This window comes from Ascaphus truei, chromosome 1, assembly GCF_040206685.1.
Source record: "Ascaphus truei isolate aAscTru1 chromosome 1, aAscTru1.hap1, whole genome shotgun sequence".
Classification (NCBI taxonomy): Eukaryota; Metazoa; Chordata; class Amphibia; order Anura; family Ascaphidae; genus Ascaphus; species Ascaphus truei.
This window is the reverse complement of record NC_134483.1, coordinates 455,296,513-455,321,869: the sequence shown is the minus strand read 5'-3', so window position 1 is coordinate 455,321,869 and position 25,357 is coordinate 455,296,513. Positions and strand designations below refer to the sequence as shown.

Genomic DNA, 25,357 nt, shown 5'->3' with positions numbered 1-25,357 from the left:
TTGTTTTTTGTTTTTTTGTTCTTGCAGCTCTTACTTCTATTCTTCGTTGGCCAAAACCGATAAATTGTTAGTATTCCTAAATACATGTTAAAGCTCCTTTTGCATACAGCTTACATTGGAATCTTTAACGTTTTGACAGAATGGTTTTATTTGATCGTTTAACTGGAGAAAGGGTTCTCAGAAATATTCATTAGCAATGGGACCTCCATCTTATTGCTTTGTAGTGTTTTCCTGCAAAGAGCAGAAAATATATTCATACTGTAGTTTGGTATTAATAGTTTGATCATTCAAATGCATTCACAAGTGTATTCATTCTTTTTCTGCTCTAGGTCTCTCAATACATACTTTTCATGGGAATTTTTTTGTGCGGTCTACGGACCTGCTATCTCTTGCCAACATCAATGAAGATGCAGGGTTTGCAGTGCAAATGTCCATTGAAGATAGTCTAGCAGACACATCACTGGCGTGCTTTCAAATTGCTCTCCTCTACACTTCTAGCAAAGGTAATTTGTTAGTGCTACTAGGTATAATCTATTTTAGTGGGCCAGGTTCTTTTTAGATGTTAATACATCACCTTTTAAAACCTTATTTCTCTCTTCTTTAAAATTGCTTTAAAAAGATATCCGTACTTGTTTGTTTTGTTTAAAGGTATCGTGTCCACCACCACCACATCCCCTTCTTTTATTAAAAACAGTGTGGATACGAAGCAGGTGGTCCCTGTAACTGAACTATTTTAGGCTCTGGGGATCCCTTGGTTGTAAAAATACCATGGACGGTAGCCCCGTATCTTTCCCTCGAGGGGAAACAAAATGGAGGTCTGCCAATAGGAATCAGTGACGTCTGCCGGCATCACGTTTTCCAGTAGGTATCTCTGCAACCAGGGAGTTCCCGGAGCTGAAATGAACGGTTTTGCTCCTGGGACCACCTGCTTTCAATCCATTTAAGAAAAGGGGGGCCTAGAAGGGGAGCTGCTTCTGCAACAGGTTTTTTTTCCTTCTTCCTCCCCATGGCAATGTGATCATGGGAAAAGCTCCTTCTCCAGCTGGGACTAGGACAGAATATTGGCCAGGTATCAAATGAGACATTCACTCCACCAAGACAAGTTGTTCTGTGCTACCTTTGCTGATGCATGGGGTCCCTTTCCTTACTTCCTAGTGCCTACTGTTATTTTTATTAAGCCATCTCTGGGCTATCTATTTTGGGCAAAAATGGCATAATGCTTCCCTCGGCCGCTGTAGGACGGTGTTGACTGCGGGAGCACCGCGGGGGTTCTTAGTAATTCATTTTACCACCTTCCCTGGGACTATGTTAAGATCAGGGTACCTGGATCCTCCTTACTTAGAGTGGAAGTGGTGCAGAGGCCAGAAGCTGTGTTCGTGCTTTGATGAGATTCTTTAAGCAACTCTGCCTCAGACTTTGTCCAGCTACTGATGCCTTTCAGGCCCCTGCTGCAGGATGTCTGACTAAACCTGCCTCTCCAGATCCTACGAGGATAAATGCTGCTTCTGCTACTAAGCCCAAAAAGCATCAGTGCAGGTTCTGAGTTATACTAAAAGGCTATGCATAGATTGCATCAAAAAAACACAGCTGGGTAAACCCCATTGCAGATAACAGATTTATTTTGCATGGTTGAAAATGCAATGGTGGTGCAATTTGAGGCTGCTACAGCATGAGATTCAGGAAGACCTTTGCAAAAAAGATTGAGATCCTTGATATCTCTGGATTAATTTAGGAATGCATCCTGGTCCAGATCTTTTCTCATATGAAAAATCAAGACAATGCGTTTTCCTCAGATGAATAAGAAGGTGAAGTAGAAGATGTGTGTCTAACTCAGCGGTGCGCAAACTGTGGGGCGCGCCCCCTTGGGGGGGCGCAAGATTATGTAGGGGGGGCGCGGGCTGCTGTGCACGGGCGGCCAGAAGCTCCGTGCTGCTTCTTCTATGTGTGTGTGTCTTGCAGAGGGGGCGGGGCTTCTCTCTGCACACAGACAGCCCCTCCTTCTCTTCTTGTCTGCTTCCCGCACCAGTTTTCAGCAGCATGGGGGATTGGGGGACCGGAGCATGTGCCCCCCCCCCCACCCCCAGGAGAAAGTGTGTGTTTGTGTGTGTGTGTATTGTGTTTGTGTGTGTGTGGGGGGGGGGGGATTGTGTGTGTGTGAGGGGGGATTGAGTGTGTGTGGGGGGATTGGGTTTGGGGGATTGTGTGTGGGGGGGGGGGATTGAGTGTGTGGGGGGATTGAGTGTGTGGGGGGATTGTGTGTGTGGATTGTGTGTGTGTGTGGGGGGGGGATTGTGTGTGTGTGTGTGGGGGGGGGGGATTGTGTGTGTGTGTGTGGGGGGATTGTGTGTGTGTGTGGGGGGGGGATTGTGTGTGTGTGTGGGGGGATTGTGTGTGTGTGTGGGGGGGATTGTGTGTGTGTGGGGGGATTGTGTGTGTGGGGGGGGGGTGTGGGGGGATTGTGTGCGTGTGGGGGGATTGTGTGTGTGTGTGTGGGGGGGGGGTTGTGTGTGGGGGAAATTGTGTGTGGGAGGGGAATTGTGTGTGGGAGGGGAATTGTGTGTGTGGGGATTGAGTTTGGGGGATTGTGTGTGTGGGGGGGGGATTGTGTGTGTGTGGGGGGGGATTGAGTGTGTGTGGGGATTGGGTTTGGGGGATTGTGTGTGGGGGGGGGGTTGAGTGTGTGGGGGGATTGTGTGTGTGGGGGGGGGGATTGTGTGTGTGGATTGTGTGTGTGTGTGTGGATTGTGTGTGTGTGTGGGGGGTGATTGTGTGTGTGGGGGGATTGTGTGTGTGTGTGGGGGGGGATTGTGTGTGTGTGTGGGGGGATTGTGTGTGTGTGTGGGGGGATTGTGTGTGTGTGTGGGGGGATTGTGTGTGTGTGGGGGGATTGTGTGTGTGTGGGGGGATTGTGTGTGTGGGGGGATTGTGTGTGTGGGGGGATTGTGTGTGTGTGGGGGGGGGTGTGGGGGGATTGTGTGCGTGTGGGGGGATTGTGTGTGTGGGGGGGGGTTGTGTGTGGGGGGAATTGTGTGTGGGGGGGATTGTGTGTGTGTGTGGGGGGGGGAGATTGTGTGTGTGTGTGGGGGGATTGTGTGTGTGTGGGGGGGATTGTGTGTGTGTGGGGGGGGGATTGTGTGTGTGTGTGTGGGGGGGGATTGTGTGTGTGTGTGGGGGGAGATTGTGTGTGTGTGTGGGGGGATTGTGTGTGTGGGGGGGGGGATTGTGTGTGTGTGTGTGTGGGGGGGGTTTGAGTGTGTGTGTGTGGGGGGGGTTTGAGTGTGTGTGTGGGGGGGGGGGATTGAGTGTGTGTGTGTGTGGGGGGGGATGGAGTGTGTGGGGGGGTGGAGTGTGTGTGTGGGGGGATTGAGTGTGTGTGGGGGGGGATTGAGTGTGTGTGGGGGGGATTGAGTGTGTGTGGGGGGGATTGAGTGTGTGTGTGGGGGGATTGTGTGTGTGTGTGGGGGGATTGTGTGTGTGTGTGGGGATTGTGTGTGTGTGGGGGGGGGTGTGTGGGGGGATTGTGTGCGTGTGGGGGGATTGTGTGTGTGTGTGGGGGGGGTTGTGTGTGGGGGAAATTGTGTGTGGGAGGGGAATTGTGTGTGGGAGGGGAATTGTGTGTGTGGGGATTGAGTTTGGGGGATTGTGTGTGTGGGGGGGGGATTGTGTGTGTGTGGGGGGGGATTGAGTGTGTGTGGGGATTGGGTTTGGGGGATTGTGTGTGGGGGGGGGGGATTGAGTGTGTGGGGGGATTGTGTGTGTGGGGGGGGGATTGTGTGTGTGTGTGTGGATTGTGTGTGTGTGTGGGGGGTGATTGTGTGTGTGGGGGGATTGTGTGTGTGTGTGGGGGGGGATTGTGTGTGTGTGTGGGGGGATTGTGTGTGTGTGTGGGGGGATTGTGTGTGTGTGGGGGGATTGTGTGTGTGGGGGGATTGTGTGTGTGTGGGGGGATTGTGTGTGTGTGGGGGGGGGGTGTGGGGGGATTGTGTGCGTGTGGGGGGATTGTGTGTGTGGGGGGGGGGTTGTGTGTGGGGGAAATTGTGTGTGGGGGAATTGTGTGTGGGGGGGATTGTGTGTGTGTGTGTGGGGGGGATTGTGTGTGTGTGGGGGGGGGAGATTGTGTGTGTGTGGGGGGGGATTGTGTGTGTGGGGGGGGGATTGTGTGTGTGTGTGTGGGGGGGGATTGTGTGTGTGTGTGGGGGGAGATTGTGTGTGTGTGTGGGGGGATTGTGTGTGTGGGGGGGGGGATTGTGTGTGTGTGTGTGGGGGGGGGTTTGAGTGTGTGTGTGTGGGGGGGGGGGGGTTTGAGTGTGGGGGGGGGGGTTTGAGTGTGTGTGTGTGGGGGGGGGGGATTGAGTGTGTGTGTGTGTGGGGGGGGATGGAGTGTGGGGGGGGATGGAGTGTGTGTGTGGGGGGATTGAGTGTGTGTGGGGGGGGGGTTGAGTGTGTGTGGGGGGGGATTGAGTGTGTGTGTGGGGGGGGATTGAGTGTGTGTGTGGGGGGGGGATTGAGTGTGTGTGTGTGTGGGGGGGGGGATTGAGTGTGGGGGGGATTGAGTGTGTGTGGGGGGGGATTGAGTGTGTGTGTGTGGGGGGGATTGAGTGTGTGTGTGTGTGTGTGTGTGTGAATTGAGTGTGTGTGTGTGTGTGAATTGAGTGTGTGTGTGTGTGTGTGTGTGTGTGTGTGTGTGTGTGTGTGTGTGTGTGTGTGTGTGTGTGTGTGTGTGTGTGTGTGTGTGTGTGTGTGATTGTGTGTGTGGGGGGGGGGTTGAGTGTGTGTGTGTGTGGGGATTGAGTGTGTGTGTGTGTGTGGGGATTGAGTGTGTGTGTGTGTGTGTGTGTGTGGGGATTGAGTGTGTGTGTGGGGGGGGGGATTGAGTGTGTGTGTGGGGGGGGGATTGAGTGTGTGTGTGGGGGGGGGGATTGAGTGTGTGTGTGTGGGGGGGGATTGAGTGTGTGTGGGGGGGGGGATTGAGTGTGTGTGGGGGTGGGATTGAGTTTGTGGGGGTGGGATTGAGTTTGTGGGGGGGGATTGAGTTTGTGTGTGCGGGGATTGAGTTTGTGTGTGGGGGGATTGAGTTTGTGTGTGGGGGGATTGAGTGTGTGTGTGGGGGGATTGAGTGTGTGTGTGGGGGGATTGAGTGTGTGTGTGGGGAGATTGAGTGTGTGTGTGGGGGGATTGAGTGTGTGTGGGGGGGGATTGAGTGTGTGTGTGGGGGGATTGAGTGTGTGTGGGGGGATTGAGTGTGTGTGGGGGGATTGAGTGTGTGTGGGGGGATTGAGTGTGTGTGGGGGGATTGAGTGTGTGTGGGGGGATTGAGTGTGTGTGGGGGGATTGAGTATGTGTGTGTGGGGGGGGGGGATTGAGTGTGTGTGGGGGGGGGTTGTGTGTGTGGGGGGGGTGTTGTGTGTGTGTGGGGGGGGATTGTGTGTGTGTGGGGGGGGATTGAGTGTGTGTGGGGGGATTGTGTGTGTGTGGGGGGATTGTGTGTGTGTGGGGGGATTGTGTGTGTGTGTGTGGGGATTGAGTGTGTGTGTGTGGGGATTGAGTGTGTGAGTGTGTGGGGATTGAGTGTGTGAGTGTGTGGGGATTGAGTGTGTGGTGTGTGTGTGTGGGGGGGGATTGAGTGTGTGGTGTGTGTGTGTGGGGGGGGATTGAGTGTGGGGGGGGGATTGAGTGTGTGGTGTGGGGGGGGGTATTGAGTGTGTGTGTATGTGGTGATTGATTGAGAGAGTGTGTGTTGTAATGCAGTGGTGCGCAAACTGGGGGGGCAATGAGGCGCAAGGTTATTTAGGGCGGCGCAGGCGTCGTGCGACGAAAACTGGGTGCGCGGGCCGGCAGACACTGTGCACGAGGGGCGGCCAAGAAGATGTGTGCGGATGGCTGAACAGGATAGTGCAGATGGCGGCAACGTGATGGTGTGTGAGCGCACGCGCAGGGGCTTCGGAGGTAAGGGGAGGATCACGCCCGAGCACGGTGAAGTCAAACGCCCCTCCTTCGATGTCTGCCCTGCAATAGCGCTGTGGTCCTGCTCTCCTCCGCTGGCAACCTGCTTCGCTGCGATCCTCTGCAAGTGAAAGGGTAGGCTGCACTATATCAATCATACTATGAATGTACAGAAATAATGTAAAAAAAAAACTGTGAAAACACAACATTGAAAACGGGAAAAAATAAATAATACTGTAGGTAGGAGTGTGGATGACAATGGGGATAGCAAGACAAGTGCGTGGGGGGATTGAGTGTGTGTGTGCGTGGGGGGATTGAGTGTGTGTGTGCGTGGGGGGATTGAGTGTGTGTGTGCGTGGGGGGATTGAGTGTGTGTGTGCGTGGGGGGATTGAGTGTGTGTGGGGGGGGGGATTGAGTGTGTGTGGGGGGGGATTGAGTGTGTGTGGGGGGGGGGATTGAGTATGTGGGGGGGGGATTGAGTGTGTGTGTGGGAGGATTGAGTGTGTGTGTGGGAGGATTGAGTGTGTGTGTGGGGGGATTGAGTGTGTGTGTGGGGGGATTGAGTGTGTGTGTGGGGGGATTGAGTGTGTGTGTGGGGGGATTGAGTGTGTGTGGGGGATTGAGTGTGTGTGGGGGGATTGAATGTGTGTGGGGGGATTGAGTTTGTGTGTGTGTGTGGGGGGGATTGTGGGGGGGGGATTGTGTGTGTGTGGGGGGGGATTGTGTGTGTGGGGGGGGATTGTGTGTGTGGGGGGGGATTGTGTGTGTGTGGGGGGATTGTGTGTGTGTGTGGGGATTGAGTGTGTGTGTGTGGGGATTGAGTGTGTGTGTGTGGGGATTGTGTGTGTGTGTGTGGGGATTGTGTGTGTGTGGGGGGGGATTGAGTGTGTGTGTGTGGGGATTGTGTGTGTGTGTGTGGGGACTGAGTGTGTGTGTGGGGGGATTAAGTGTGTGTGTGTGTGTGTGTGTGTGTGTGTGTGTGTGTGTGTGTGTGTGTGTGTGTGTGTGGATTGAGTGTGTGAGTGTGTGGGGATTGAGTGTGTGGTGTGTGTGTGGGGGGGGATTGTGTGTGTGGGGGGGGATTGAGTGTGTGGTGTGTGTGGGGGGGGGGATTGAGTGTGTGTGTGGGGGGGGAGGATTGAGTGTGTGTGGTGAGTGTGTGTATGTGGTGATTGATTGAGAGAGTGTGTGTTGTAATGCAGTGGTGCGCAAACTGGGGGGGGCAATGAGGCGCAAGATTATTTAGGGGGGCGCAGGCGGCGTGCGACGAAAACTGGGTGCGCGGGCCGGCAGACACTGTGCACGAGGGGCGGCCAAGAAGATGTGCGCGGGCGGGCAGCCGAAGATGTGTGCGGGTGGCTGAACAGGATAGTGCAGGTGGCGGCAACGTGATGGTGTGTGAGCGCACGCGCAGGGACTTCGGAGGTACGGGGAGGATCACTCCCGAGCACGGTGAAGTCAAACGCCCCTCCTTCGGTGTCTGCCCTGCAATAGCGCTGTGGTCCTGCTCTCCTCCGCTGGCAACCTGCTTCGCTGCGATCCTCTGCAAGTGAAAGGGTCGGCTGCACTATATCAATCATACTATGAATGTACAGAAATAAAGGGGAAAAAACTGTGAAAACACAACATTGAAATCGGGAAAAAATAAATAATACTGTAGGTAGGAGTGTGGATGACAATGGGGATAGCAAGACAAAAAGCATGGAGGGGAAGGAAGAAAAAAAAGGGGGGGGAGAGGGAAGGGAGGTAGCAAAGAGGTGGATGAATGCCCCTCCAAAGGATTGCCTTTGTGTACGTACGCTCTCCCAAGCTTGGCGCTTGGGGAGACAAACAAAATTGACTTTGATGTGCACTCAGCAGCAGTCAATACACACACACAGACACACACAAATAGCCCCGATCCACACTTGCAAAATTATGCAGGACACCCTGTGCTGATGCTTGGAGAGTTGGTGATGTCACCGCTCTCAGCGGCAGCATGGACGCAGCCTAATTTTGCAAGCACGAGCTGTTGAAATATGTAAGTATTTAAACATATTTGGATTTATATTGTATACCGTTTAATAAGGGTTTTTGTTTTTTGTTTTTTTTTCATGTGATTTTGATTACATCAGGCAGGGGGGGCCCGAGAAATTTTATGGATGAAAAGGGGGGCTTGGCATAAAAAGTTTGCTCACCCCTGGTCTAACTTAAACCAAAAGCTATTGACAACCTCATTAAATTTGTGTCCAACACTAAACATTTAGGATACGAGAGATCTGGATGGATGGATGTCTTTATTTATAAGTGGGTATCATGGATAATGCTTTTTGGGAGACCTGCAAGAATGTCAGGGGTTATTCGGTGCACTAGTCTGTAAAATGTTGATCTGAAAATGGACACCACCAGATAAAATAGTCTCTCCAATACATGTAAGAAAATCTAAAATCTTTATATTCGTGTTTTATGGAGGACACCTCCAAAAATGGATGCAGCAATTTTAAGAATCAACAGACTACTAGAGCCTTGCCCTAGAGCATTCATCACCATTCACTAATCCATTATATAGGATGAAGGGAATTCTGTGGAAACAGTTCTCCACAATTGGAGCAACTTTAATGCCAGCAGTAGCAGCAGTGTGCATAGCTAGAACAGTCAGAATCGGGTGTAGTATTCTTAAAGATATCACAACAAGCACATCAAGGCAGGGGATCTGAGGGATTTTTCTGAGCACTAGATTTTTTGTGATGCCTTGGGGACATCACTAAGCTTCTTAGTCAGTAGCAGCCCGTATAGCACTCTGGCTAAGAAGTTGTAAAACTGATTATTCATCCATAGGGAAGATTGTATTGTTGCCTTCCTTCCAGTTTTGTGAAGCACTAAATATTTCTTGGAGAGAGGACATTTCTGCCTCACTAGAAGAGATATACATTAGCAAGATCTCTGGATCTCAATGCTCATATTACAGGCCAGGCGATCTAATACCAGATCATGGACATCACAGCCTCCTCAAATACTGCAGAAGAGAGGCACAACCAGATCCGTCAAAAGAAAGCAAAGTTCCTGAAGTAAAAAAGTGGGGGAGGGGAGTTGGGTGCGCTCATCTCATGATCCTCGCCCAAAAATAATTTATTCACATTAAAAAGAAAAAAATTGATCTTCCTATTTGTAAAATATACGGTAATATTAGATTTTCTAAAATGTTTACATGAAAAACATATGCATGTACAGTATAAAGAAAACATCATTTATAAAAACTAATTAATGAATGAACTGTCTCTTCTGCTGCCCAAAGTATAAAGTTTCCAATTCTCTTCATCCACATAACCTCAAAAACAAACGATAGGCGCAAGACATAGCATAAAATCCTTTATATGTCAAATGGAGAACAACAAAGATTGCACTTACAAACAAAACATGGTATATTTCCTAAATCTGTCCCCGCGTCTCCCCTCCTGAAATCCCTCTCCTGGCTTCCGATCAAATCCCGCATCTCACACTCAATTCTCCTCCTCACTTTTAAAGCTTTACACTCTTCTGCCCCTCCTTACATCTCAGCCCTAATTTCTCGCTATGCACCATCCCGACTCTTTCGTTCTTCTCAAGGATGTCTTCTTTCTACCCCCTTTGTATCTAAAGCCCTCTCCCGCCTTAAACCTTTCTCACTTTCTGCCCCGCACCTCTGGAATGCCCTTCCCCTAAATACCCGACTAGCACCCTCTCTATCCACCTTTAAGACCCACCTTAAGACACATTTGCTTAAAGAAGCATATGAATTACACTGTGGATCAGCCTGGACACATGATACATAAAGCTTGGCCCCCTGCAGACGCACTTACTAGAATTCCCTCCTACTGTCTCTATACGTTCCCCTACCTACCAATTAGATTGTAAGCTCCTCGGAGCAGGGACTCCTCTTCCTTAATGTTACTCTTACAGTGTGTCTGAAGCACTTATTCCCATGATTTGTTATTTATATGATTACAACATGTATTACTACTGTGAAGCGCTATGTATATTTATGGCGCTATATAAATAGACATACAATACAATACAGTATATTCGCCTGTATTTTGGAGTTCCTAACTCTCCATTAGAGAAGCTGCATCTCCTTTCACCTCTGGATCTCCGATCGCTCGGGTGCCTGGGTTCAACATATCCTTCATGCCCTTCATTAAATGATACATTGATGTATCCCTTGATGAAAGCACAACCAGCGGTGAAACGCGTAGGATTATTGGAACTCAGTCGGCTGCAGGAGAAAGCAAGAGCTATGCCTCCTATCTTCCCCGCGAAACCACTTCCGGATTCACATAACATCTGGGTCCCTGCGATCACATGGGACCCTGTTCCATAGACACCTGATTGCAGGCCCTAGCAGTGAGCACCTTGAAGTCGCCAGCCTGGCCATGTTACTATCAAAGGCACAGGTAGTCAAAGCAGGAGGCGAGGCAAACCAAAGTTTTTTGGAACCTGTTGACCCCGAGCGATCATAGATCCAGAGGTGTTGAAAGGAGGAGAAGCAGCCTCTGTCTAAGTGAGTTAGGAATTCCAAAATACCGGTGACTAGAAAAATTATGTGTGTGTGAGTGCAATCTTTATTGTTGTTCTCCATTTTACATATAAAGTTTTTTATGCTGTATCTTTCACCTACTGCGTCTGTTGTTTTTGAGAGTTCCTGAAGTCTTTGTGAATTCATCTTCCCACCAATTCCTTTAATTCAGATAGTTCTCATGAAGCTAAAATAGGATGGGGCAGAGATGACCACACTGATAGCCCGAAACAAGCTGAAAAGGCATTGATTCTCAGACTTCATCTTTTGATTCGGCAACCTTGACCTCTCCCCCAAATGCCCTAATTTTCTGCATCAGAACCCCATAATTCACCCCAAGCCAGAACTATTTCAGTTTACGGCATGGAAATTGAGCAGAAAGAATGGGACAATTATGAGAACCTTCCTGCTTACTATCTTCATTTTTCGCTAATCCATCCAATGAGATGCTTCACAATTCGGATGTTATTCAGACTATTAATTATTATATTAGAGCGGCAGCATTCCCATACAAGCCTGTATGGATTTCTCATATAATGTTAGTATCTTGCCACCTGAGCATGTCCTGCTCTTTCCTTAACTTTTTCTGAGGTAATCTTTAGACTGCATTCGGCTTTGAGGAGAGCTTAATTTTATCTTCCCACAAAAATAAAATGCAAAAAATGGCAATCCCTGCAGACAGCTACTTTACCAGTGAACTTTAGAGCCTCAGAGCAAACATTTTATATAGTGTTCAGGACCTGAAAAGGACAGTTGATTTTTCCAAAATGGATTACAAGTTGCAGTTCCGAAGCTTGTAAATCAGTTGGCCAAATTCCACAGTTTAAAGTTAATGCTCATTACATGGGATTGGATGTCATACCAGGGGAGATTTGTAATGCAGCTACGTCGTCCCTACATTTATTAGACATACAGGCTGGATCTGCAGGATTCAGTAGATGCCAGGCTTGGCAGACGAGTTTTACAGGCGGTCAGTAAGTGCGTAGTCTTTTCCAGTTTATCGTGTATGCTTTGCTATATTTCATTCATGTTGCATGGGGACGCAGAAGAAATGGAGAAATTCACTTACGATTTTTCCTTCTAGTCCCTCCATGGCAAAATGTATTATTCCCTCCTTGTTTGGTGTGTTGGGGACGCTTTCTGTTGTATCATTTAAGCGTGTAACTATGGATATTTGATCTTGGTGGAGTGAATGTCTCCTTTATACCCGAGCCAATTATTCTAACCTACGTCCAAATGGAAGATGAGTTGTTGCCAGATTTTGACACTACAGAGGCCTTTAATAGAAAATTGTTCCCTTGAATGATAGTATGCAGAATAGTATATTATATGCCGGGTTCACTATGAGACTTTAAAAAAAAAATACCCCTATTTCTACACAGGTCAACGTAGGATTCGTGTGCACACACTGTGTCTGCCGGTGGTGAATTCTCTTCCTGATGTGTTTGCAGGAGCAGATGTGCAAGCTGTTACCTGCCTTTTGGCAAGCATGGGTGAGTTAAAAAAATAATCTATAAATAAAAAATACCTGGGGGTGTTCTATAATGCTAAAACAAATTCAATGAGCAATACAAATAAAAAGCATTTGTTTGAAATATCAAATAAAGGTGCCAAGTTGTTCCGTGATTTTGTAATTTTGACTACTAGAGGGCCTTAATCAAATAGGTAAAAATGTGACTCGTGTGGAGATTGAAAGTGGAGATTTACAGGGTCGTTTGGTTACGCCAGGCTACCTTTGAGAGGTTTGCGTTTAGAACACTAGAGACATGCAGCAGGCTGTTAAGTAAATTTTATACGTAGCTTTAGCTACAAATCTTTTATTGGTTGTTCCGTGCTTAAGACTTAAACATGTCTCTTCTAGCACCCAAACAGTAGTAACATGGTGATTTTTAAAAAAAATGTTAGTCACTGTTTTTAAATTACTTTTATGGTCAGTCTTATCTATTATGTATGATATTGCAAAGTGGCTGATGGTAACACAGAATGGCAGGTGCCTGAAATAGGTTGTAGTCAAGTGTTAAAAAATAACCAGTTGGGGGATGTGCGCGCAATTTACTGCCAGGGAAATTTTCATGTGGTAGGTGCCGCTAAAGAAGTTTCACTTCAAAAATACAGTTGCATAAACAGTGATATCATTTTTAGTTTTGTGATTTTGTTATTACAGCTGCAGATCGATCAATCACATCAAGTCTTTCAGATGCAAGAGATGCCTTAGTAAATGCAGTGGTAGATTCATTAGCGTCCTACAGCTCAACACTTTCAAACCTACAGCAGTCCACGCTGATAGCACCAAACTCTCTGAAGCTGTTTCCTCTCTATATTCAGGCTCTCCTGAAGCAAGTATGTTTTTGAATTTCAAACAGTACAGTATTCAGTGACGTGTTGATTGGACTGGTTTAAATGTAGCATGCTATTCTTCGGTGTGGCGATGGAACTGTGCGGTGGGTACACCTGTGTAAACCATATATTTTACATAAACCAAAGCTACATCTGACAATTATTTTGTGTTAAAACATTCACAATAATTTTATGATTAGAATAGTGATGAAAAAATCAAAATCAAAACTGGTTTATTGTATATTTCATGTTTTGGCTAGTGTTTGTGCCACCATTCTACTTCCATGAAACTTGTGAAGGTTAGCATAAAGCATGCCAAGATAACATTGTTATTCAATTATAATGATATCACACAATACATCATTGTTGAACCATTTTGTCACTGCAGCTCTATTGTCTCCTTGAAAAATAATGAAAATTAATAATTGTATTTATACTGTATATCTAGAAAGCCTTCAGGACTGGCACCAGTACACGTCTGGATGATAGAGTCTTTGCTATGTGCCAGATGAAATATCAGCCGCTTGTTCATCTGATGAGAATGATTCACCCAAATCTGTACAGAATAGACAGGCTTACCGATGAGGTATGAAAACATATGCATGAAATATGAAGCAATTTTAGAAAAAAGCATCCAGTGGTGTTTGACATTTTCAGTTTGATTAAACTGCAGTACCATTTTCAGTGACAGTCTAGTTATTTCAGTTGTTCTAATCACTGCTTTTGTCTTTCTAGCCATAAAGCCCCCTCTTTCTTTCTCTTTATCTCTCTGTGTGTGTGTGTGTGTGTGTGTGTGTGTGTGTGTGTGTGTGTGTGTGTGTGTGTGTGTGTGTGTGTGTGTGTGTGTGTGTGTGTGTGTGTGTGTGTGTGTGTGTGTGTGTGTGTGTGTGTGTGTGTGTGTGTGTGTGTGTTTTGTTCCTTCTGTTAGCTGTGTGGAGCCTATTCATTCTGTATGACAGATAGCAGCTGTCTGCATGTGACCTCCATTTGTATTTCTAAAAAAATTATACCTGACCCTCAGCTGTCGGGTAGTCTTTTATTTAGGTGGGATTTTTACAGCCTCTGGTTCGGTGCTTCATTTACCTGATACAAAATGCATAGCTAATAGCTATAATTAGTGTTACTTTTCAAGCATTCAGTAGTAGAGACTGTCAGCCACACAATCCTTGGTAGTTTTGTTTATAGCTTTTCAGTTATTGCACAAAATAATGTCATCTCCACAATTCAATGTAAATTGATGAGCCTTCTTTTACCAGATTGTTTTTTTTTTTTCCCCCTCGTGTTTTATAAAGGTTTAGTCACTAAACTTTAGGGCATCATGCACCGAACCGTTGAAGCCAAAGGCTTGCTCCATTGTTTGCATTTGACCATGTGACATTGATGTATGAAAACTGCTGAAGCAGTAATCACATTGCCAAGGCAACTGACAACATCCAATAAGATCGCATTGTGCATGTCATAAGTAGTTTGTAACCTAAGTATAATGTTAAGCTTTTGTTTCAGCGGCCACAAGGACACGAAGTCTTGCTAAATCTGTACCTTGCTAGGTCTCTCTTTCAGCTTTCTGGTGCCCCCATTTAGTTATTATGGTCAGGTTTTGTATATTTGTTTGAGAGTTTTAGTACAGACTTTTTCTTTACAATACAATAGTTACATACAACAAAAGACAGGGGAGCCCAATGCTACATCCAATTGACAAAACCTATATGGTAATAAGTATAAAGTTAAATACTTCAATAATAATAATTTCTTGGTTATTTACTTAAACCCTTTGGCCAAAGAGTCATAAGCCTGCATACCAACGTCAAGGTATAACCAAATTTGCAGGTCCTACACTACACTGTGAACCTTTCCTTTTTACCTCTGTATGAGGGGGAACAACCATAACTATAACATAATCACCTCTCCCCACCTTTTTAACTTGGGAGGTTTTTTCATTTTGCTGCATGGACAGGACCTACTATGGTTGTTCCCCCTCATACAGAGGTAAAAGGAAAGGTTCACAGTGTAGTGTTAGGACATGCAAATTGGGTTATACCTTGACGTTGGTATGCAGGCTTATGACGCTTTGGCCAAAGGGTTTAACTAAATAACCAAGAAAATGTTATTTAAGTATTTACACTTTATACTTATTACCATATGTACTTTGTCAATTGGATGTAGCATTGGGCTCCCTTGTCTTTTGTTGTATAAATTTGCCACGCTGAGTAGCACTCCTTTTGACCTGTCTGTGTGTGTGTCTCTGTGTGTGTGTCTCTGTGTGTGGTGGTTTGAGCTTGCTGGGAATTTTTGTGTTAATCAATACAATAGTTATCAGACTGTGTGACAAACATAAGTTACTGCACAGCGCAGCTTTTATTCTTTGTGAGGTTGAGTAGCTCTGTTGTTGTGCGTCATATGATTGAAATGTCCTTTGTGTCATAGTGACGACAATGCTAAGAGAGCATAATGAATATCTGTGACAACAACCAGTGGCTCAAAAAGACCATCTTTTTAAAACAAGAAGTAGTAATGCTGGTCTTTTCTGTCTTATAGGGGGCTATACATGTTAGTGACCGGGTTGTGCCTCAGCCACCGCTTCAGCCCTTATCTGCAGAAAAGCTGGCGAGAGAAGGAGCTTTCCTTATGGATTCCGGTTCAGTAAGTTTATGCATTTTTAAATCTTTTTTCTAAACTCATGCTATTGTAAGAATGTCTTAACTATTGCAGAGCCGTCTTAAGTATTTAGAAAAATAACAAATTATGTAGTATATATGTATATCTGTATTTCTAGTTATAAATGATATATTATTCACTTAATTAGTAGGCAGCAGAAATGTTGTTCCATATGAGAATAAATGGATGACATTTTCACAATCCACAGAACCCAAGTTCTAAATGGATATCTCTACCTCTCCTCGTAGATCGCGGACCACATCAGGAATATTTTGGCTCTTTACAAATAATAATAATAATGGCAGTATGAGTTGTTGGTCAGTGCTGGCAAACATTTTTAAACTAAAATAAACAAATAAAAAAACCAACAAAGATGCCCAAAGCTACTTCCAATGTGACAAAAATACACCGTGCAATACCCATATATTCTCTTTAAAAAGGGTCATTTAGTTCAACCCTTTGGCCAAAGCGTCTTAAGCCTGCCGCCACTTCAAGACATGACCCTTAGCAGGTCCTAACACTCCCTGAGTTAAAATTCTTATTTACCTGTGTAATTACAGATTTTTTTTTTTTTTTTTACCATTTTTAAACTCGTAGTGAGCAGTTTTTTTTGTCAACTGATTTCTGAGGCAGTGTAACTTCAGAATGTACAAGGGCCAGAGTATTTTGCTGTTTGACCCCAAGAGTTTTATTGCACTATTTTTTTATATTCGTAACCTGTTATATTTACTTGTATAATGTAAAAAATATAGCAAATTAGTTGTATTTCTTAGAATGGGTAATACGTTATTGTAATGCCTCCGTGACTGTTCTTTTTGTTCTAAAAGCTGCCTATTTAGGTACGATAGTGAAAAACGCTCTAAATTCATCAGTTGGCTTGCAAAATTTGTTTCTAAAATCCAATTTTCAGTCCTTCATTTTAGAGGCATGTTAAGCTTAGATTATTCAGCCACCGCTTTGGGCATCCCCGCAGTTCCAATCATGTTAAAAATAATGAAATGAATGCTTTAAGGCTACCAGGAACGCTGTGTGACTGCTGTGCTGACAGCAGCGCTGTAATAGGTTTCCATCACTAATATAATCTGTGTTGACATAAGAGATGTTTGTGTATTTTATTAGGATTTACAATTTAATTTTTAAATGCTTCCGGCACAGTGAAAATGTCTCATGTATATAATAACGCATGCATGTGGGGTTTAAAAGGCAATTCATTTTTCACTAGACAACTCCTAAATATGTGCATGCAAGCGTTGTGTGTTACAAAAAATAAATGTATATTATGGAAATAAGTGTATGCTATAGAAATGGGGTAGGTTTTGGGCGCCACTCCATAAAAAAGACATTATGAAACTTGAAAAAGTGCAGCCGAGCCACCAGATTAAGAAAAAAACATCTAAATTATGTTTGTTTACATTTGAAAAGAAGGGTCTAGAATGGGGATAACTATTTACAAATATAGTTAAGGTCAATACAAGAAACTGTCGGGAACTTCTTATCCCAAGGATGATACAAATTACTCGGAGTCATCCCTTGAGAATAGAGGATTGGAGATTTCACCAGCAGCAGAAATAATTATTCTTTACAGTAAGGGCAATTAAAATGCTCAATCTGCTACCGGTGGAGTGTGTGATGGCAGATGCAATAGATTTAAGAAAAGATATACTGGGGTATACCAAATAAGTTGAACATGAGAAGTATGCTGTTCTGGGGAAAGTCGCGAAGGAATTTATATTTTATATTTTCCACTTATGAGACATGATTGGCTTCTTTTTCACTGAGGTTTTTTGTTTACCTTCCTCTGAATCAATGTAACGATAGAATGCTTATCAACTGGTGAAATTTAACATAGGTTTAGTGTGTGTCTTTTTTTCAATCTCATCGACTATGTAACTGTATTAAAATGTTTGTAGTTGTTTTATTATTGGTGGTAGTAGCAGTACTGGTCCTTGAAACATATACATTCATTGTCGGTTATGATACCTTTTTAGGGGGGCCCACATTACACAGTACTCTTAAAGAAGAAACCTTTGAAGCTTCTAACACTCTGTACACTAAATCATTTAATGTAGGCAGAACACTAATGTTGGTGCCCTATAAGGTGTCAACCTACATAATTTTAAAGTAAAACTATATAATAAATAATTAGGTTTTAATCCATGCAGGTAAATCTTCTAATGGCGGTTGTGCTACTAAATTGTGCATAATGACTAATATGGTTGTCATTTTTATTAATGATTGGTTAATTACAACACAAGACAGGTCTATTGTACTGTGATTGATATTCCCCATACTGTTGATGATTTAGTGCATGTGAGGGTGTGGGGTTACTTGAAAATAGATTATAATAAGCGGCGTCACAACTTTCATTAACTGCTCACCATGCCACCCAATTCTTCTAGCACAAAGCATTTTCTCCAAAAACTGCAGAGATGCTGATATTATATCCTCCAGCAGTAACTTCATATCATTGGATCTTTCTAAAAATATTTTACACTTGTTCTTATCCGCTTTCCACATCTTAATGCCTTATTAATAAGGTTGGACCAGAGGAGTCAATTCTGCAGATCAGCAAAGCATGCTTGATAAGCTGTTAAAATATTTTGAAGGCTAAAGTCATATGATCAGCTTTGCAAACTTGAAATGTTTGAAAAGTAGGAGTCAAATTATTTAGCTTTTCTGCACTGTGGGTGTTCATCCATGTCATTGGTGGTAGTGTGCTTGGCTAAATCCTGTTTGCTTAGCAAATTGTTAATGGCCCTTCTAGCACAGAACAGTGGTAAAAGACCATACTTGTTAGCCAAAAGTTTGTGAGAAAAAATATAACCTTAATTGAGCTCAGAATATATATGATCCTTATCGAAGCAAATGGTTTTCCCCAATAAAAAGGATTCTCATATGGTAAAATCTGCATTTAGATGTACTCGTAATACCGCTATATATATATATATATATATATATATATTATATATATATATATATATATATAATCAAAAAATAAATAGATGATACCGTTCTGTGGCTAACGAAATGCTTTTATTTGTGCGAGCTTTCGAGATACACTGATCTCCTCTTCCGGCGATGTTACAATATATATATATAGAGATATAGATATATAAATATATAGATATATACAGTGTTCGACAAACCTATACATTTGCATGCCCCGGGCGAGTGGATTTAACATCGTGGCGAGCTCCTATTGGCCCAAGCAGCACACGTGTGGTACTAGGTGGCGAGTAGATTTTTTTGTTCGGCGAGTAGATTTTTTGGTGATTTGTCGACCACTGGAGATATATATATATATATATATATATATATATATATATATATATATACATACACACACACACACACACACACACACACACACATTGCATAAAGCTACTACACCCATGTCTCTGCTGAGATTCCTCACTAATCGCAGCGTTCTCCACTTTTACTGGAACAGCACAAATGTGTCCCTTCCTCTACTTCAATACGAATAAAGGTAGATGCTGCACACCAAAAACAAATGTGGTATAACTAATGATACAATTACCGGTGCTCCTGTGCATGAACGATAGCCTGTATCCAATCCAATGCATGTAGTAGCTGAAGGAACACAAGGCACAAACGGATTTGAGGTATGCAAACTAATTTATTGAGCCATACACAACGTTTCGACCTTAACGGTTATTATCAAGTGAAGTCTAAGTGGTAAGTGCCACTTAGACTTCACTTGATAAAGACCGCTAAGGTCAAAACGTTGTGTATGGCTCAATAAATTAGTTTGCATACCTCAAATCTGTGTGTGCCCTGTGTTCCTTCCTCTACTTCATCCATTGTTTTTTACCCTGCAGCAATGAGTGCGGACAACACAGCTATAACATTGATTGTTGTAGACTTCTAGTGTAAAGAAATAGTTTCCTGATTCTGAGGTGACAGGGTAACTTGTCCACTTTCTTTTTTAATTATCTGCAGCTTTGAAATACTATAGCCAAGGTGTGGCCCAAAGGCACAGCCTTTATTGACTCATGTAAGTTTTTGTACAAGTTCCCAAGGATCCATTCACCCTTACATTCGAATGTTAACCTGTTTGCTTCCTCTGTAAAATGTTTGTATTATGTAATTCTAATCTTATCTCTTGGTGTTCTTTATTATTCTTATTAAGTAAATATAATTGGTTCACATAACAACAATTGGGTGGAAAAGTTCAACAACGTACGTATACATACAGCAGTTTACAAACAGTCCTATGACAAAATAAATCAGTAAAGATTATAAAATAATCCGAAGCATTTGGTTAACTCGAAGACATTAGATTTAAAAAAATATATATTTTAAATCACTTGCCTATTAAATATGTTCCTACTATTGGTTTACATTGGTCATATTCTCCTTTTATTGTTATCTGATGTACAGTATTTGTATGTGAAAGTGTATTAATTACCGGTCTCCTGATTTTTGTAGTCGCTTTACCTTTGGGTTGGAAAGAATTGTGATACTAGCTTTTTGAATGATGTTCTTGGATTCCCTAACTATGCATCAATACCACAGAAAATGGTAAGTGTGCATATGGATTTGTTGATTTATTTTTGATGGGGTAGAAATAAAATTTAATAAGCATGTTCCCTTTTTTTTTTTTAACATGTTTTATCATGAAGAATCTGTATTGGCATTATACAGTAATAGCTTTGTAATGATTCAGTCTATACTATCCGTCTAGTGTGTTTGCTTTAACTGCGCAAAGGTGTATTGACGTTTTATTTTGGTGGGAAATGCAGTACTTATTACAAGTTCTTAACGCGTTTTAAATGTTACATTTAAGGACTGTCCACGTATGTTTTCTTTCTGTGATAAACACAAACTGTTAGTCAGTTCGTTGCATGCACAGGTGAAAACTGTAGTAGATAATGACAAGTTGTCTCAATTATTTCTTTGCCAGTTTAAAATGTGAATTTAAAAAAATTAATTAGAAATTAATTAAAAAATTAAAAAGATAATAACGTGTCTATTTTGCAACCACTAAAATCTTCACAATCCAAAATCGGTAAGCAAGCAGAAGTTTGAATCCAAAAAGATGAAACCGCCTTCTACAAGGGGGTTCTCGTGTTCTACAGGTCCTTGTCCCCCGTTTTGCTGTATAGCAGATAGAAACATAACAGGGGAGTAAATGTACAATTGTTAGGAAGCTAGAAGTGAAATTCCAGAATCATTATACAGCAGGTGGATATAAATATTAAAAGTGCCCAGAGATTCTGAGAGCAAAATGATAGTAGGTTTCCATTACTGTGTTAAAACTCATTAACTAGATTATATTTAATCAATTTAATGACCTACTACAATTTGCTGGAGGAAGCAAAATGAAAGCAAGTTCTTGCCATAAAAACAGAACCTTTAATAAGGAACATTACCTTGATTACTTATTTTCTACTCTCCATGGCATAGCATGGATTACAATTTTGTGTGTGTGTGTGTGTGTGTGTGTGTGTGTGTGTGTGTGTGTGTGTGTGTGTGTGTGTGTGTGTGTGTGTGTGTGTGTGTGTGTGTGTCCTTTACCAAGTGATTTAAATGTGAGTGTATTCTCATCTTTATACAGAACTTTGTATTACTGTTGCAAACATACTACACCATATGTTTTCTTCCTATTCTCTTCGTTTGTGCTCAGAGGACTTCTTTAGATTGATATAGATATATATTCTGTCTTTCTCCCCCCTCCTTGGTTAATGAGGTATGCAGCTCTGCTCCTCCTTGCGTTAAAATTGGTGTACGCTGCAGTGAATGAGGAAATGTCTCCTGCTGTAGAGCTGTTCCACCTGCTTCTTTTTACTGCAAGGGCAGAGAACACCGGATTTCATATTAGCTTATCTTGGTGATATCATCCGATTCCGGTGTGGAGCCAAGGGCGCAAGGAAGATGGTGGAACTTTTGTTTTTATGTACAGTTGTTAGGAACTGCCTAAATAATATCGTCAAGCAAAGCAGTTTTATTCCACTGTAGAAAGAACAGCTCTATTTTGTTGAATTATCAAAATTAAAAGTTACAAATGTTAGAATATCTATGATCAACTACCTGTGCTGTACAGAGTCATCTAGGGCTAACGTGGAATCTGATTTTAAGATTCCCTAAACCTTCTTTATCCTACTGCCTTCTTCTAGACCTGTGGTCTCCAAACTTGTCAGTACGAGGGACACATCGTATATTCTACACACTTTCGCGGGCCAAAGGAAAACTTTTTATAATTTTTATATATTTTATAATGAATGAATTAGTTTTATTTGGATCTTTTTGGGGTAATCAGCATGATATGATTCAGAACAAAAGAGAAATGTGACAATTACATAGGAAGGATGCCGTGCTTACACTGGAAATGATATAGAATGAGCAAAAATATATATATTTCAAGTTGCTGCGGGCCGGATAAAATCTTGTGGGGGGCCTGATGTGGCCTCTGGCCAGTGGTTTGGAGACCCCTGATCTAGAGCACGGGAGCCAACACGGCTCGCCGAGCCTGCTCTCTTCCCCCTGTTTGTTCATTCCACAGCCCCCCACCTCCTGGATGTATGCACAAACGCAGAAGGAAGGTGGGATGCCTGCCATGACACCAGGGCTGTGAGCCCACTGGGGCTTTCCCTGCGGCACAGTATAGCCCTGTAAAGGCCTTTCATTAATTCAGCTTGTTCTCCAGTTCTTACATTCTTGCATTGTCTTTACATTCTTTACACATACATATGTGAAAGGCTTAATTTGATATTTTAAGTAACCCATCCCTATTTCTTTATTTAGACACAGCTCCCTGAGTTAGACACGCTGGCATCAGAAAGAATGAGAAGTTTTATTTCATGGCTCAGAGAAGATAGTCCCTTAAATCCAGTTCTACGTGTAATAAAGTAAGTATCTATAGTCGGGTTTTACTTTTTGATGAATAACCTCAACATTATTTCCACAGTACAGCTTAAATTGGTCAATACTCCGGAGAAGAAAAATCCTGTTTTTATACAGTTCCTTCTATAAAAGAATTATCGACTTACTATTGGGAGCATGGTGTACGCAAGACATGACAACGAACAGTATACGAACATTTGTGTACAACATACATCTTTAGAGTACAGCAGGGCCCCGGGTATACGCTGGGTTCTGTTCCAGAGGCCCACCGTATAGTGAAAATCGCCGGAAAGCGGATCCGGCGATTTTCAGTGCTGCGCATGCGCAAACCGGCATTTTCGCCGTTCTGCGCATGTGTGGTCTATACGCTGCGCGCGCAGCCGGCAGTCTGCGCATACGCGCCGGGCACACCCGCCCATTCTGCGCATGTGCGATTTCAGTCCGTATCAGCGGACCGCCGGAAAGCGGAGCGCCGAGAAGCCGGGACCTGCTGTACAACGATATTTAATTATAGAACCATATTTTAACAGAAATTGCAGTTTAGATCTGTTTAATGTATTTTTTTAAACAGTTTTTTAGGCTAATCAGAAGGGATCACTGACTGCAAATGTGAATTTATGTGGTTTTAGTACACAATTAACTTCCATTTATATTTGTAAATGTAGTTCAAAATATTTTAATGTAATGTTTGTTGACATTATAATTATAACTCTGTAATTATATATTTATTGTAAAACCTGCTATTGTCACTGCAATAAAAAATATTAAATGTCTGTTCCTTACCAGTTTTTGTAGGAACGTCAAGTAATTTAACTATTGATAAATTGATTTATGTTATGTCTTTGGTTTTAAATAACCTCAAACACAGACAAAGCTCAGTGCACATCCAGTAAAACTTACCCACGGTACAGTGCCTAAATATACATGTATAGATAACTAATAAATAAAATGGTCTTTTAGTTTAACATTTTGGCTAAATTGTTGTAAGCCCCTGAGCCAACTGCACGGCAGACCACGTTTCAAGGGTCCCTAACACTAATATAGTTTCTTAATAACCTGGGCATTGCCAGGAAGAATGATTTATAATAAATATGTCAAAATTAGTTGCAAAGTTCTAAGTCTGATTGAAGCTTTTATTAACCTGTACATTACCAGGAAAAGCACTCTGTAATAGATTTGTCACAATCACACTGTATGCAAGCAAGTTCCTCTGAGAGTGGGAGATGCCATGGAGTGAGCTTTTAACCATTTAAATGTGGGAGGGAGTGAGCTTCAATTAAGTAGGAGGTTGCCACCCTCCAATCAGCTAAGACTAGCTGAACAAGAACTTTGCAACTAATTTTGACAGATTTATTATAAATCATTTTTCCTGGCAATGCACAGGTTATTAAGAATCTATATTAGTGTTAGGGACCCTTGAAACGTGGTCTGCCGTGCAGTTGGCTCAGGGGCTTACAACAATTTGGCCAAAATGTTAAACTAAAGGACCATTTTATTTATTAGTTATCTATACATGTATATTTAGGCACTGCACCGTGTATAAGTTTTACTGGATGTGCACTGAGCTTTGTCTGTGTTTTATGTTATGTCTTTGGTTTTAAATATATATATTGCCATGCTCAGTAGCACTCTTCTGTGAAACTTATATGCTTATATATGTTGTGGGTATTTTGGGGGTTCAATATGAGCTTGTAGGTGTTCTGTATGTTTTTTAAATTGATTGAGGGCCTTAAACTCGATCACATAAAATAGGGACTCCTTGTGGGGGGGGGGAGGGGGTAGGGATAGGTTGAGAAGCACTGGACTGGTATTAATCCTTTTCTATCCTGACTTTAGTTTGTTTAGCCTTTTTTTCTTGCTCATGATAAACCCAATTAAACTGAAGATCTAAATGGTATTTGTGTATCTGCTGGTAATCTGGAACCAAAAACATGGTTGAACCTAGCCAAACTGTTTGTATATAATGATTAATTAGGATTATTTGTTGTTTCAGGGATGATAGCACCGCTAGGTCTGACTTTTTCCAGCATTTAATTGAAGACAGGACAGAGACTTCGCTCTCCTATTACGAGTTTCTGCTTCACATTCAGCAGCACATTTGCAAGTGAAGAGGAAATCCGGGCACGCCTTTTTGTGGGCAGGAAATATTGAATGGCATCGCACCGCTCAGGATGCATCCACAAAGTCAACACAGCCGCCAAGTTAATATGAAAATGAAAAAGTCCCTTAAACACATCTTGTTACAAAAAGAATAAAGTGTCAAGTCAGTGGCTTCCATGGGAAAAAAAAAAGCCTTTCCCGTACAAACGCATTTTGCACCGAACAGGGAGCTCTGCCAGGAAACAAACATCAGTTGATGGCACAGAGCTACGTCTTTCCCAAGATCAAATGTGGCCCAATATAAAGTTGTTTAGCAAAACAAGGAGTAATGGAAGATGGGACACAAAGTATTTTTGTATAAGTCTAAAACTTTTTAGTGTAAAGCAGAAATACAGAAGTACCAAGGCTTGTAAAGCTTACATTTTATGCAGGTTTGTGTGTTTTCAGTCATGTGGCATTATGGTGCTGTGGTTATTTTAAGTGGGAGAATTTCTTCAGGAAAATTTCCTGGTGACAAGAAATATTAGATCAAGCCTTTTTTTTAACCTTATGACATTTCTTCCGGACATGATGAGATGCCAAAGAGCGGTTACACCTTTATATCTACAACATTTTAAATGGCTCATTTGTAACATTTGGTATTCTCTACCTGGAAGACTAGAATTGACATACATTGCTATAGAAATAAAATATATAATGTACATAGGATTGCATTTGTAAAGTAAGTGTAAAAAAAAATGTAACTACAGAAAATGAATTGCTTAAAAGTTAAGCAATGTTGAATCATTCTACGATTGAATGAGATTTGCTTATGTCTACGAAGTACAAAATTCATGAAAGAAACACAAAACCTTTTCTCTTTGTTACATCATTTGTGGATTTATTTATGACCGGCATACTAATTAAAAAAAAATATTTTGATTGAT

General features: G+C 42.8%; 1 protein-coding gene across 1 annotated transcript; it reads left to right on the top strand.

Moving 5' to 3' along the window:
• The first annotated feature begins 308 nt into the window (after positions 1 to 308).
• Positions 309 to 25,357, top strand: SEC24B (SEC24 homolog B, COPII component). The gene is made up of 8 exons (XM_075565137.1): positions 309 to 503; positions 11,858 to 11,968; positions 12,640 to 12,815; positions 13,261 to 13,398; positions 15,348 to 15,452; positions 19,917 to 20,009; positions 22,233 to 22,336; positions 24,325 to 25,357. The coding sequence occupies exons 1-8, from the start codon at positions 428 to 430 to the stop codon at positions 24,437 to 24,439; spliced, it is 918 nt and encodes a 305-aa protein (XP_075421252.1). The 5' UTR covers positions 309 to 427; the 3' UTR covers positions 24,440 to 25,357.

What these genes read in the sequence shown, in the direction of transcription:
- SEC24B (XM_075565137.1), top strand. Translation starts at nt 428, where the DNA reads ATGTCCATTGAAGATAGTCTAGCAGACACATCACTGGCGTGCTTTCAA. An exon ending in TTCAGGCTCTCCTGAAGCAA is followed by an intron (nt 12,816 to 13,260) that starts GTATGTTTTTGA and finishes CTGTATATCTAG; the next exon opens with AAAGCCTTCAGGACTGGCAC. An exon ending in CATCAATACCACAGAAAATG is followed by an intron (nt 20,010 to 22,232) that starts GTAAGTGTGCAT and finishes TTCTTTATTTAG; the next exon opens with ACACAGCTCCCTGAGTTAGA.